This window comes from Dipodomys ordii, unplaced genomic scaffold, assembly GCF_000151885.1.
Source record: "Dipodomys ordii isolate 6190 unplaced genomic scaffold, Dord_2.0 Scaffold214, whole genome shotgun sequence".
In the NCBI taxonomy this organism is placed as follows: domain Eukaryota; kingdom Metazoa; phylum Chordata; class Mammalia; order Rodentia; family Heteromyidae; genus Dipodomys; species Dipodomys ordii.
The window spans coordinates 851,351-866,335 of record NW_012267430.1 but is presented as its reverse complement, the minus strand read 5'-3'; the positions used below and the strand labels follow the sequence as shown (position 1 = coordinate 866,335).

General features: G+C 47.0%; 1 protein-coding gene across 1 annotated transcript in view; it reads right to left on the bottom strand.

Moving 5' to 3' along the window:
• Positions 1 to 14,255, bottom strand: part of Cd8b (CD8b molecule) — a 16,573-nt gene extending 2,318 nt beyond the window's left edge. The window contains exons 1-5 of the mRNA XM_013035512.1: positions 14,188 to 14,255; positions 10,108 to 10,470; positions 7,109 to 7,195; positions 2,941 to 3,030; positions 1,257 to 1,293 (exon numbers count right to left, since the gene is read on the bottom strand). Of these exons, the coding sequence (XP_012890966.1) occupies positions 1,257 to 1,293; positions 2,941 to 3,030; positions 7,109 to 7,195; positions 10,108 to 10,470; positions 14,188 to 14,218 (608 nt within the window). The 5' untranslated portion in view covers positions 14,219 to 14,255. The remainder of the gene's footprint in view (positions 1 to 1,256; positions 1,294 to 2,940; positions 3,031 to 7,108; positions 7,196 to 10,107; positions 10,471 to 14,187) is intronic.
• Positions 14,256 to 14,985: the final 730 nt, after the last annotated feature.

Here is a 14,985-nt window from a genome sequence, read left to right as displayed (position 1 = left end):
ATCCAAACAAAAAAAAAAAAAAAATACAGCTGCATGGCTAAGCAAATCTTATGTATGATACTGTAGCGTTTGTAAAAACGAGAGCTAATGTGGGCATGATCATTTTAGAGTATTGAAAAGCACATTTTGTTTCCTGGTGGTTAAAGTCATAGGGTTGAATTTAGTTGTGTCAGTTTTTTCTTTGACTCCTTAGAACTGAGGGCTGAACACTTTCTGGTCATTTCCCTAGCAGGCCTAACAGAAGCCATGAGATTGGTACTGCCATTCCATTTTACAGATGGGAAATTGGAGGCTCAGAGAGGTGAAGTGCCCCAACTGTAGCCATACAGCTTCAGAGTGGCAGATGGGACTTCAACTCAGATCAGCCACTATCTGGAGCCAGCACCCCTGAGCACAAGACCTGGTGGTTCTCTTCCACTTAGAGATGTATCCTCTCCCTCCCCCACCCCCATGTGAAAGGGGGTGTTCTGAGGATCAGATGGATTCGTGAAGTAAGTAGATATGACACAGTCTCTATGTTGAGAAAGAAAGATTAGATCCAAGAGTGGGGTCCTAACCCTGGGGATGGGGAGCAGCTAGAGCCTCTAGCTTTTAACAGCCTTTGTTTTTTTGCCAAGATCTGCAGAATGATTTTGTATTTATTTGCTTGTATTTATTTATTTACTCTTGGTTCGAGTCTTGCTCTGTTGCCAGAGTTGACCTGGGTTTACTACCCTCCTGACTCAGACATCCTAGTGCTAGTTTTACAGGTGTGTACCATGCTTGCGAGCTAAAGGGCCTTTATTTCTGGATGCTGCATTGTGAGACTGAACCTTCAGCCTTGCCAACTCCTAGGATCAGCTAGCGCCCAGGGTGGGAGGTAGGCCAAGGACGGGTGTGTAAAAGAGGGAGCCACTGCTGGTGGGACAGCTGGCTTGGAGAGAAGGGCCTGTCTCCACGATGTGCAAAAGGGGGGAATGAATTCCTCATCTCCTGCAGGCCTGGCTGAATGACAGGTGGGGAGGGGCTGGACTGAGTTCTCGCTGGTGTCCTAGGCTTGTGAAGGTTGACTGTTCTCTCTGGGAAAGCTGAGCACTCAGCTTGTTTTCTGTGACTCACATTGAGCGATTACTCTGTATTTTTGTTTACTCAGGTTAACTCTTTTCCAAATGGCCACTCCATCTGTGCTGGCATGTAACGTCAACTCCTGGCTGCAGCCAGGGGCTACATGCAGCACAGAAGCTAAGGAACCAGGGCCCCGCCCAAGGACCACTCACTGTTTCATGAAGTGAAGCCGGGCTCTCCTTCGCAGGCCTGGAAGAACAGAGCAAGTACCACAGTCAGCGGGGGCTCTGGATCACGGGCACCACGCCCAGGGATGGACAGGGAGGAGGAAGGCAGCTTCATCCCCACCTCAACCTCATTCCTGTGCCAGGCTCGCTCCCAAACATTCCACACCCATCAACCCCCTTTAGGTTCACTGAAGCTTATGGGTTGGATACTACTACAAGGTCCATCTTAAGATGGGGAAACAGAGGCACGACAAGCAAGTTATTGAGTAATCTACCCAACTAGTATCTTAAGTGGGAAAAGGCAGGATTAAAAGCATTTCCACCATTCTGTGTCCTTAAACTCTTCTCTCTTGTCCTTCATAATAGGTCAGGAATGAGAAATCCCATGGAGGGGCATCTCAAACATAGCGTGGGTACCAGGGATAAGCAAGATCTCCCACTGGGGTGAAGGGAAGAAATGTAAATGTGTCTCAACCTCTATTACTCTTTGTCTTTGAGGTACAATAAATAAACATAGCTAGTTGCAGTTAGTCTTGGCAATTTAAAATTACCAGTAAAGGGCCTGGAAGGTGGCTCAGTGGTAGAGTGCTTGCCTTGCATGCATGAGGCCCTGGGTTTAATTCCTTAGTACCACGTAAGCAGAAAAATCCAGAAGTGGCGCTGGGGCACAAATGGTAGGTCACTAGCCTTGAGATGAAGAGCTCAGAGACAGTGCCCAGGACCAGAGCTCAGGCCCACAACCCACAAAAAAGAAAAAAAATACCAGTAAATAAGAAAAAAAGTCCTTAATCAGAGAAGTTTGTAGATCATGGCACTTTAGTAGGTGCTTAGAGTGGGATACCCAGACCCCGAGGTGGGAGCAAGGATGCAAAGCTATGCATGCACGTGGGTCACCATTGCCTTCACCTGGTCCCAGAGACCTGTGGCTTGCCAAAGTTTAGGGCCACCGACCTGCCCATTTTATAGAAACCCAGGGAAGGGGAAAGTAACTTGCACAAGGAGGCATGGGTGAGCTGAAAAGCTAGAGGCAGTCTGAGCCTCCCCTCCACTGATGACAAAGCCAGTCGGTTAAGAGACCAGGAGAAGAGATGAGCCCAGGTCTGTAGTGGCCAAAGACAGCAGCCATCTGATTTTCCCACAGTCTCTTGGAGGAGGGACTTCCGGGAACTCCACTCACACCACTGGCTATCTCACCTAACTCCTGGGCCCACATTCTGCATCTCACTACTTGGGCAAATTCCCATCTACAGCACAAGCCTCATGCCAGCTTCTCTGGGAAAGACTTTACAGACTGTAGCCCTGGCGGGTAGACAATGTTTTACTCCCAGGCCAGAAGCCAGACAGGCAGCACTGGAACCAAACATAGATCCATCTGACTCCAGAGACTGGTGGGCTCTCCTTCTGGCAGCATAGGATCTGAGATGTGGAGTCTGGAGATGTGGCTCAGTGCTAATATTCATTCTCAGCAAGCATGATATACTGGCACCTCTTGACTTCCTCCAACTCCTTCTCCCCCCACAAAGAATACTTCCAGAACTACCATAGGTTCTCTGGGGCCAAATAGCCACCAGGTTGCTGTCTACTGCGCTAGAGAAGGAACTCCCCCTCCCTCCTGGACCTTCAGACAGGAACTGGGGACCCCAGGATGGCCTGGCAAGGGGCAACTCACAGTAAAGGCGCATGCTCACACCCAGGGACACCAGCAGAACCAGGATACCGGCCACCAGCAGGCTGAGGGTGATGAGGCTACAAGCTGGGCCTGGAAAACACACAGGACACTTGTTCAACACTGAGCATTTGAGGCAGGCAGATACAGAAGGAGGAAAATCACCCAAGACCAGAACCCACTTTTAGGAGAGTGCTACTGGTTACATTTTGGTGTACTTTCTTCCTATTTTTTTTTCATGCCAGTCCTGGGGCTTGAACTCAATGTGGGTGCTGTCCTTGAGGTTTTTGTTTTGTTTTGCTCAAGGTTAATATTCTACCACTTGAACCATAGATCTACTTCCAGCTTTCTTGGTGATTTACTGGAGGTAACAGTGTTGTGGATTTTTCCTGCCCAGGCCGGCTGCAAGCCGTGATCATCAGATCCCAGTCTTCTGAGTAGCTAGGATTACAGGCATAAGCCACTGGTACCTGGCATCCAATCTTTCTTGTAGTCACTTTGAACACATCAAGATCTGTCTATCTATTTATCTATCTGGCTAGCTAGCTAGCTAGATATCATCTTCCAAATTTTTTTAAAATAATTAAACTCAAACTATGTTCAAAGGAAGAAGAAAATTCTCATGCCTAGAAATGAGATTTTATTTAAACTATCTGATGATTTTGTATTTGAATTTCACAACTTGCTGGCTATATTTTTTGAAAGCTTTGGACTAATTATATTTTTATTGTAAAAAAGTTTTATATGAGGTTAAAATGTCCTGAGAGCTAGGTGCCAAGTAGTTCACACCTGTAATCCCAACTACTCAGGAAGCTGAGATCTGAGGATTTCAGTTCAAAGTCAGCCAGTACAAGAAAGTGCATAAGACTCTTACCTACAATTAACCAGTGGAAAGCTGGAAGTAAGGATGAGTCTCAAATGGTACAGTGTTAGCCTTGAGCAGAAAAAGCTAAGAGACAGCCTATAGGCCTGAGTTCAAGTCCTAGTACTGGCATTAAAAGAATAAAACAATGACAACAAAACTCCAGGTAAGGAGCAAACGGCATTGGTAATTTGATAATTTTCTTTTCTGAATATATGTGTTCATAATTTCCATGGATGTATAAGTTACTTTAAAAATTCACACAGTGGACCATCCTGGGCTAGTTTTCATGTTTTACTCTTACAAATCACTCATCCTGGTAATTGTTTCATGTCCTGAAGCTGATATGAAAATGGGAACTACAGATTCATAGACTTTAACTATTTTTATTTTGGGCCAGTCCTGAGGGTTAAACTCAGGGCCTGGGCACTGTCCCTGAACTTTTTTGTTCAAAGTTAGCACTCTACCACTTGAGCCACAGTATCACTTCCGGCCTTTTCTATTTATGTGGTACTGAGGAATCAAACCCAGAGCTTCATGGGGGAGAGGACCACAGTATTTCACTTAATCTTTTGATTTTGTGTGAGCTTGGACTTTTTTTTTTTTTTGTCATGGGGCTTGAACTCTGGGCCTGAGTGCTGTCCCTCAGCTCTTCAGCTCAAGGCAAGCACTCTACCACTTGAGCCACAGCGCCACTTCCAGTTTTCTGGTGGTTTATTGGAGATAAGAGTCTCACAAACTTTTCCTGCCCAGGCCGGCTTTGAACTGTGATCCTCAGATCTCAGCCTCCTGAGTAGCTAGGATCACAGGCGTGAGCCACCTGACTTATATTTATATATATTGAACACTTGGAATTTTATTTAGATGGTGGAGACATTATAAATTAGATTGTGCAGATGGTTGTGTAACTAAGTAACTTTATAAAATTCATTAAGTCTGTGTGTTTAAAATGGGGAAATGTATGGTATGGAGTTGTATCTGAATGAAGTTTTAAAAAGTAACACACATGGGAGGCATCCTGAGGAGTGGACGTGATTGGATTGAAATCAGCAATGTACTACATACCTATGGCTCCTTTATTTCACCTGGCTTTGCTGGCTCCTCCTGCTTCCACATATCTATCTATCTTTCTTTCTTTCTTCTTTCTTTCCTTCCTTTCCTTCTTTCTTTTTTCTTCTTTCTTCTTCCTTTCTCTTTCTTTCTTTCCTTTCTTTCTTTCTTTCTTTCTCTCCCTCTCCCTCCTCCCCTCCCCTTTCCTTTATCTTCCCCACCCTCCTCTCTCCTTTTGAGATGGAGTCTCATGGTGTTGCCCAAGCTAGTGTCAAATTCGTGAATTCAAGTGACCTTCTGGCCTCGGCCTCCTGTGTAGCTGAAGATGTCAGGCAACGTATTTGTGTTTTGTACCATTAACCTTGTAGCCTGCCTAAACTCCTTTAGATGAAGTTGTCCACACATAATATGCTATGAGACAAGGTCATTCTGTCCCCACCTCCATTCTGTAAGACTTTGCCTTTCTGAAGTTCTGATTTTTCATTACATTGAGGCCTCATGTGGCTTCTCCCATCCTTATCTCCAAGGTTCTATTCAGTACCCTCCTTGGGTACTTTCATATTTTAAAACAAAGCAACCCAAGCAGCACAAGGTAGTGCTGTGGATTGGGGAGGACGGTGTCCTTGTGGTTTCTTCTCTGGGTGACAACAGATGGCAATTTCTGTGTGACAGCAGTAAACTTGGTGGGGGGGAGGTTGAAGGTTGAAGTCAGTATTTTTCCAGAAACTTATTTGGGCTGATGGGTTCAAGGAAAGTGTCTCTTCCCTTCCCTGCCCTTCCCTTCCCTTCCCTCCCCTCCCCTCCCCTCCCCTCCTTTCCCTTCCCTTCCCTTCCCTTCCTGCAGAGAGGTGTTTGATACAGAAAGGCGCATTTACTCTGCTCATTAGCAAATATATATTAAGCTCATCTTATGTGTTGCATCCTGTAAAGTATCAAAACTGGAAAGTTTTAAAGTGCTGATTCTTTGAGTTGGGTCTTTTTTTTTTGGAGGGGGGTTCTGGTCGTGGGGCCTGAACTCTGAGCCTGGGCGCTGCCCCTCAGCTCAAGGCTCAAGGCTAGCACTCTACCACTTGAGCCACAGCACCACTTCCCGGCTTTTTTCTTTTTGCTTATGTGATGCTGAGGAATTGAAACCAGGGCCTCATGCATGCAAGGCAAGCACTCTACCACTGAGCCACCTTCCCAGCCCTGAGTTGGGTCATTTTTTTAGTTAGCAGCTTCATTAGGATATAATTTGCACATCATGAAGTCCATCCATTTAAGGTATACAATTTGATATATTTAAAATTTTCTGAGAACTGGGTGCCAGTGGCTCACACTTACAATCCTAGCTACTCAGGAGGCTGAGATCTGAGGAGTGTGGTTTGAAGCCAGCCTGGGCAGGAAAGTTCATGAGACTAAACTCCAAAACCAAACCACACCAAAACACTAAAAATGGAGCTGTGTCTCAAGTGGTAGAGCACTAGCCTTGCGTATAAAAGCTCAGGGACAGCACCCAGGCCCAGTGTTCAAGCCCCAGGACTGGTCTCCCCCCAAAAAAATCTTCAGAGAATTGTGCATCAACCAGCATAATGTAACTTGAGAACATTTTCATCTGCCGGGAAAGAAGCCCCTATATTTTAGGAATTATTTCTCACTCCTCCTCAGAGTGGCACTCATCCATTTTCTGTGTCTATGAAATATCATACTCTGCATATTTTATGTCTGTGGAATTATGAAATATGAAGTCTTTTGTAACTACCCTCTTTCACTGCATAATATTTCCAAAGTTTATCCAAAATTAATCAATTTAGAGACAGGATCTTGTTATGTAACCTAGCTGGCCTTAAACTTGCGGTCCTCACACCTCAGCCTCCTGAATGCTGAGATTATAGGCATGTGCCACCATGACTGTCTTCTTGTTCCATTATAATGGCAGCCTCACAAACTGGTAACCAGTTCTGTAGTTGGTAGACATTTGGGTCTTTTCTACTTTTTGGCAATGAGGAACAAAGTTGCTGTGAAGATGTTTTAGTAGGTCTATCCTCACTGTTTTGCACTGCAAGGATTTGACTGTCCTCTCTAAACTGTGACGGCTATTATACTCAGGATCTCTTCTAACCCCAGTTTGGTGGGGGGGGGGTGAAGAAACAGGCTACAGACCCAACACTTGCCAAAGTGCTTGCAGAAAGATGAAAGGAAAGGAGGAGGGAGAGGGGGAGGGATGAAGAGAGGGAGTAGAGAGGACATCTGTCTCAGAGCTTGGGGGATGGAACTCACCCTTCTGGGTCACTGGGTTGGGGAACCGGCACATTTTCTTCTTGGTAGTCTTCCTGGTGGGTTGGACGGTGGTGGGAAGAACATCAACTGCAGACAGAAAGCAAAGCACACATCTTAGCCAGCTAAAGAGCAGGCAGACTAAGAGACAACCCTATATCTTATATGCAGGTATTAGAGTCCTCACGATGAATCACTGATCTCCATGATGCTACATGGACTTGCAGTCACACAGCAAGAAAGCTTCTCATCTGCTCTCAATATGTCTAGTATCTTGGATGGGGGGTCAGCTTGGTGTCTTGGAGAAAGGGGCTGTTGACCCTCCTTCCCAACCCAGAAGCCAGTGAGGAGGCCCATGTTAAGGAGATGCTGGCTCTGTTTTGCACATGTGGCATCATGATGGCTACTTAGTTTGAGATTAGTTTCCTTTCTCTTAGAAGTCCTTAAAAATAATGTAATATAAACTAGGTGCTAGTGGCTCATGTTTGTAATCCTAGCTACTCAGGAGGCTGAGATCTGAGGATCGTGGTTTGAAGCCAACCCAGGCAGGTGTCTCTTATCTCCAATTAATCACCCAAAAGCTGGAAGTGGGGGTGTGGTGCAAAGCGGTAGAGCACTAGCTTTGCACATAAAAACTCAGGGACAGTGCCTAGCCCCCAAGTTCAAGCTCCAGGACACACACACACACACACACACACACACACACACACACACACACGTCAAACACACACGTCAAACTCATAGATCAACCCAAGGCCTTTGGTCATCAGTACTGAGGAGTTACTGTGAGGTCACCTCATGGCTCCCTGCTGGGGTGTCATGTCCTTACTGCTCATGGCCCCAGAGGTACTTTCATTCACCTCAAGAAGGCAGGGGCTTCTCAACTGGTCCCTGGTGAGTTTGGAAGGGAGTTAGCTCTACAGGGCCCTTAGTTCCTTGGCTGAGCACAGAAACTTAGATAAGATGTGGGAGCTCTTGGGGGTACTAAGAGCTGTTCTGTTTTAATTTCATCTGGCCCACAACAATGTTCCCCTTGATCCGGCCTTACCCTCCAGTTTCAACCTCTCTCTGTGTCTTCCTGCAATGGACAGGCCTTTTGGGCCCATGGTTTGCTTAATGGGCCTGAACTAGGCCCCATCTTTTTCCAGACACTTGCTCTATCACCCCGGCTTCTCCTCTCCAACACAGTCAGACAGATAGATTCTGGTTCTGGGTATCCAGTCTGTGGGTGAACTGGCATGATTATAAAAATGAGCTTTGGGGAGTTGTTGCCACTCTTGGGGTTCTGGGCAGCATATGTGGCTTGGAAATAGGAAAGCCAGGTAGTGGTGGGTGGAGTTGGTACTTTCGGGAAGTTTCTAGAAGTTTCTGCAAATCAGTTATGCTTCTTTACCAACCACCTTCCTCAGACACTGAAATCTCATGAGTGGAAAGATGTGGGGTACATAGAGACAAAAACAATTAACCAAACCCAAACCCAAAGTCCCTCATTCTATATAAGAATCAGTACACTGATCTACCCCTACCTCCAAGGGAGGCTTTCACTTTCTCAGAACCTCATGCTCACCCCACAGGGTAGGCCTGTTTGGTTTGGTTTTAGGCAAGGTCTCACTCTGGGCTCAGGCTGGCCTGGAACTCATGATCCTCCTGTCTCAGCTTCCCAAGTGTTGGGGTTACAGGCCTATATCGCCTAGATGTTTTTTGTCTTTCTAATTATGCTTCTATTCCTAGTTGTCTCTACCTCTTCACTCCAAGATCCCTTGTCCCTCTCAGTGCCCCCTATAGGAGCAGGAGACAGAGACATAGGAGCCCTGACCATAAGTTGAGCTGGGGTAGCAGGGCTCACTAAAGCCATACAAGGGCTGGGAGAATTTGCCATAATCCTCCTCATTCTTGGAGGCTGAATGTGTCTAACATGGCAGCCACTGGCCACATGTGCAGCTTAGATTGCACAATGTGGTCAATCTGTATGCAGAAAGAATGCCAAAATATTTCAGCAATAACTCATACTGGTTACTTACTGAAATGATAACAGTGTGGATAAATTGGGTTAAATTTATGAAAATTTGTTTCTTTTTCATTTAAAAAAATTCAAAAATTTAAAATTAGGGGCTGGGAATGTGGCTTAGTTGTACAGTGCTTGTCTAGCATGCATGAAACCTTAGGTTCAATTCCTTAGTACCACATAAACCAAAAATGCCAGAGGAGGTGCTGTGGCTCAGAGATAAAGTGCTAGCCTTGAGCAAAAGAAGCTCCTGGACAGTGCCCAGGCCCTGTGTTCAAGCCCCAGGGCTGGCAGAAAAAAAAAAGAAAATTTAAAATTATATCTTTAGCTTGAATATATTTTTACTGGATATACTAACTGAACTCACAGAACTGAAGCTTCCCAGGACTAAAGGAGTTAAGAGTTCCCATGAAACAAATGAGAAGATTGAGGTTGCCAGGAAGGGAAGGGCCTGCCTAATTCCATGTGACAAATTAGCAGCAGAGATGGGCCTGAGATCCAGTTTGCTTACTCCCCAAAACTCTAAGGATACGGTTCAACCCACAAAGAAGACTGAAGGCACCTACCCCTCTACTACCCTGGGAATGCTCTCATTGGGTGTGCCCAGATAAAAAGAGCCTCCTTTCCTTGTGTATATAATCAGCATTTCTGAGATCCCCATCTGAGCAGGGACCCAGCTCTGCTGTGACTTGAAGGGCATAAAAAACACAACGTTTTGTCTCCATAAAAGCACAGTGCTGGCCGGGTGCAGGTGGCTCACGCCAGTAATCCTAGTACTCAGAAGGCTGAGATCTCAGGATCATGGTTCAAAGCCAGCCCAGGCAGGAAAGTCTGTGACACTTTCATCTCCAATTAACCACCAGAAAACTGGAAGTAGCACTGTGGCCCAAGCGGTAGTCCTGCTGCAGAGTAGAGCTCACTGAGAGCTGGGCAGCCCCAGGGTCTGGTACACAGTAGGTGTACAATGCTCATTTATATAGTGCTAGCTTGTTCTTACCAACATTCAGTAGAATGCTCTTCCCGAAGGTCAGCTTAGGGGACCCGACGGTCATGCACGAGTAGATGCCACTGTCTGCAGGTGTCACATTCGTGATATTGAGAGTGGACTTGGTCATGTCTTGTAACAAAGTTAGCTTCTCTTTTGTCACCCCTGCGTTGTATATCGTCGTTTTTTTTCCAGAGTCCCAGTAGGCCAGGACATCATAGTAGCTGCCATTGCTGGGGGCCTGGTGTAATCTCAGCCAGTAGAGACGCGCATTGCTCGGGAAGGATTTCATCTGGCAGGGCAGAGAGCCTATTTGGTGGCTCAGAACCTGCACCAGTGCAGGGGCTTCCTGGAAGGCAAGGATGCCTCTCAGAGCTGCAAAGGGGCAGAAGGACAGAAACCTTCAGCACATTTTCCTGGACAAGCTCATGGGGGGAGGGGGTCGTGTGTCTCAGAGTCACACCAAGCCATGGATCAAAGCCCAATCCAGGGAAAATCCTTTCAGTGACAGGGCCTAGGGGTGGAGGTGGGAGGAGGTAGGGGAACTGCTGGATTAGAGCCTCACAGAGATCAGTGGCCAGGCAGATGATTGCTATAGTTTTACAATGGGCACAGGAACACTGTAGCTATTTGGTGATAGTAGACTAAATACCAGGCCCTTGGCATGGATTATTTCAGTCAAATCTCAAACTGGCTTTGGGATATTTTTGTGTGTATATGGATGTGCCGGTACTAGGCTTGAACTGAGGGCCGGGTGCTGTCCCATAAGCTTTTTCACTCAAGGCTGGAACTCTACTGCTTGAGCCACAAATCCTTGTCTAGATTTTTGGTGGTTAATTGGAGATAAGAATCTCAGGGACGGGCTGGGAAGATGGCTCAGTGGTAGAGCGCTTGCCTTGCATGCCTGAGGCCCTGGGTTCGATTCCTCAGCAACACATAAGCAGAAAAAAAAAGCCGGAAGTGGCGCTTTGGCTCAAGTGGTAGAGCGCCAGCCTTGAGCTGAAGAGCTGAGGGACAGCACCCAGGCCCAGAGTTCAAGCCCCACAACCGGAACCAAAAAAAAAAAAAAGAATCTCAGGGACTTTCCTGCCTGGGTTAGCTTTGAGCCATGCTTCTCAGATCTCAGCCTTCTGAGGAGGTAGAATTACAGGAACTAGAATTACATGAGCTACCAATGCCAGACTAGTTTGGGGATTTTTACCCCTATTATGCAGATGAAAAAAATCTAGGCAAGAAGCTACTTAATCGAAGTTCCAATTACAGCTATTAATTTACCCAAAGTTTGAAGCCAAAATTGGTTGTCTTTAGCTTTCCCTGGCTGCCATCTGATGCACAGGCCTTCCCGAAGCTTCTAGCAGCTGAAAATCTAGGCATGATGGGAGAGGAGCCTAGACTCAGGCAGAGCCCTTGGTTGATCTGCTGCCTAAAACAGGACCAGCCACCATTTCTGGGCAGTTGTCTCCAGCAGGTACAATTATAGACATTTTTCCCCAATCCAGGTCCTGACCCAAACAAAAAGACAAGCACCCCAGAAGCAGGGCTGGGAATTCACTTTAGTATCAGAGGGGAAGGCCAAGTAGGCAGAGGTTTGTTCATGAGGAATAAGTGGGACTTACAGACCTGGCTGGAAATCCAGTCTCTGCTCTGCATCAGTGTGAGACATTAGGGGAGTCCCAGAGCAATGGCTTGGTGCTACTGTTCTGTTTGCTGAAGAGCATTGGAAATAAATGGGAGGCCACGTGCCAATGGCTCATGCTTGTAATCCTAGCTACTCAGGTGCCTGGGATATGAGGATCATGGTTGGAAGCCGGCCCATACAGGAAAGTTTGGGGGACTTGTATCTCCAATTATTAGTAAAAAGTCAGAAGTAGAGCTGTGGCTCAAGTGGTGAAGTGCTATTCTTGAGCAAAAAAAGCTATGGGACAGTGCCCAAACCCTGAGTTCAAACATTATTACTGCCAGCAATCACACACACACACACACACACACACACACACACACACACACACAGCACCACACCACACCACACCACACCACACCATGAATGAAATAAAAAGGGAAAGGAGGGAAGGGAGGGAGAGAGGGAAGGAAGGAAAATGATATGGGAGAAATCACACTATACACAGGTAAATATAATCCACCAGTCTCATATCTCACATTATTGTTACTAAAAATAAGTAAAACCTCAAAAAGGAGCAGAAAGGTTCCCTTCATGGCCAAGACTTCACTACAGTTCCAATAAATCCTATCTGACCTTTCATTTTGGCTTGGGACAGAGGGCCACTCTGTGTACCATGGAGAAGCACAAAGATGACACTAATCTGGGTGAGCAGAGGAGGCCTCTGTGTGTGTGTGTGTGTGTGTGTGTGTGTGTGTGTAACACAGAGGAGCCAGCTTCCTGAGTTAGTGGCCCATGTTTCTGTGCTTGCAGCTGATACTTCATGGCCCCATGTGACCCTAGGACACAATGAGATTAATTTAAACTTTATACAGACTGCACCTTCACATCACTTGAAGTTTCGACTTTCTTTTCTTTTCTTTTTTAGGTCTGAGATTGGGACTTAAACTTGGTACCTGATGCTTTTGCTTGTTGGCTGGCGCTCTACCAACCCTGAAGCTTTGACTTTTATTGACAAGGAATTTGCACTTGGTGCCAAGTGGCTTCTGGGCTTTCTCTTTTCTCCCCAAATGCCAGACTGTCTTTTCCAGTGGTGCCTTTGGGGAAATAGTCAATAATGTAGTATTTACAGAGATATGGAAGGCATGGTCATGCATTCTCTCACTTAATTCTCATCTGATCCTATGGGGAAAGAGATTGCTTTACAGGCATTTTACTTATGAGAAACAGAGGCTCAGGAAGGGTAAGAGTGTTATGTAAGTTACACAACCTGTATATAGTGAACCACACTTAAACCCTAGTCATGGGACCCCAAAACTTGAGGGTGAAGCCTCTGAGTTAAAGAAGCCTGTGATACACTCCTAGGACTTAGACACATAATGGGGCTACAAATACAGATGACAGAAGTCCTTCCAGAAAAGCCCAGAAGTGACTCCTTAGTGTAAGGCCTGGGCTATAAGTATCTGTTTCCCCCTTCTGATTAAGACACATCCTGTCCCCCACCAAGATTCCCCCGCCCCCTCTGGGTCAGCTTACTTCTCTGGCCACTGTACCTGGCTGTGACTGAGACCCTGCTGCTTTCTGGACACAAAGGCAGATTTCCAAGACACACGTGGTCTCATTTGATTTCAGTAACCCACTAATTCCATTTTCAAAGGAACCTGATATTTCTAGAACCATGGGCAATAATCTTCCCAGTCTTTATTGGCCTAGACTCATTTCCATGTATGAGGTCTCAGGGTTAGCGTCTGGTCTAGCTGGGAGGATGTCAGTTTTGGGGGGTTAGGGGTCACAGATGAGTGGGCATTTGGTCATCAGTCTCATTGGGAGCCAGTTTCAACCCTAAGGGAATCTGCCAACTCCAAACTTTCAACCTCAGCACAATGTCTTTGAGGAGCCAAAGTACCCACCACCCCTAATGCCAGAGCCAGAAGAGGAAGTGCCCAGCTAGAGCTGTCCCTGGACTGGCAGCACTGGGTGGCTTCTGTCCAATTGTGCCACCATAGCTTCCCGGAAGTAATAAAGATGTGTCTGCAGGACTGTCTGCCTGGGCCATGCATGGGGCAGGAAGGCCAGACGGGGCCCCTGGCACCTTCCTAGGGATACATACATGTGGAGCTCCCAGATAAAGATATCTTTTTTTCCTTCTTCTCCGATGCCCTCCTGCTCACATCCTCCTTCCTTTCCCCTTCCCTCGCTTTCCTCTCTCCCCTTTTCCTGCCACACCTCCAGGCTTTTGGGCAGAGGTCTAAGACATCAGGCTGTCGATGCCTGGGCCGGTGATGAGCTCATGGAAGGTTTTATATTCCTTTCCACTCTCAGAGACTGTGCCAGCCAGCGGCCCCCACCACTGTCCCCACAGCGGGGCTCTGAGCTCTGCCTTCTGCCTTTGAGACAACCATTTCCAAACCAGCTCTGTCCCCTGGTCTAGTTCAGACCATCCCCTGGGGAGTGGGGACAAAGTCCAGGCTTACCTGCCAGGACGAGCCAAAGCCAGGGCTGCATCTTGGGGCCCCTCCAGGACAGTCGGGGCAGAGGGTGGGCGGGGCACCCGGGGCACCCAGTGGGGGTGGGGTGGGTGTTGATGAATAGGGGCGGGGCTGTGGTGTGTGTGGATGGCTAGGTCTCCGCCCACAGCTTCCTGGCAATTCAGAGGTCTGGGCTGCACTGAGCCCACCAGATCCCCATGCAAGGCCTGACAGCGCTGAGTTGTGCCAAGCACCAGCACGTGTGTAAATGCCTCCTGCCCCCCGGGAAGTGTTCAGGACAGGGTCGTGACCCATTGTGACAGCTAGGCCAACTGAGGCCCAGAGATCAACAGGTCCTGCTGGAGGATTGGTGGAAGGAATGTAACTGGATAGCACTGCTTTTCTTTATTGCTTTCTGTGTGTGTGTGTGTGTGTGTGTGTGTGTGTGTGTGTGTGTGTGTGTGTGCGTACAGGGGCTTGAATTCAGGGCCTGGGCACTGTCCCTGTGCTTTATTGCTCAAGGCCAAGTGCTCGCTCTACCAGTTGAGCCTCAACTCCACTTTAGGCTTTTTGATGGCTAAGTAGAGATTAAGACTTTCAATTTCCTGTCTTGGCTGGATCCTCAGATCTGAGCCTCCTGAGTAGTTAAGATTACAGGTGTGAGCCACACAGAATTTGCAGTGTGAACAGGGGATTGATGTGTCACTAGAGACAGTGGAGTGAGAACATCATGATCTCCAACCTCCAAACCCAATGTTCTTTCTCCTCTAGTACTGCTCATTACTGGTGATAGGCTTCACTGTA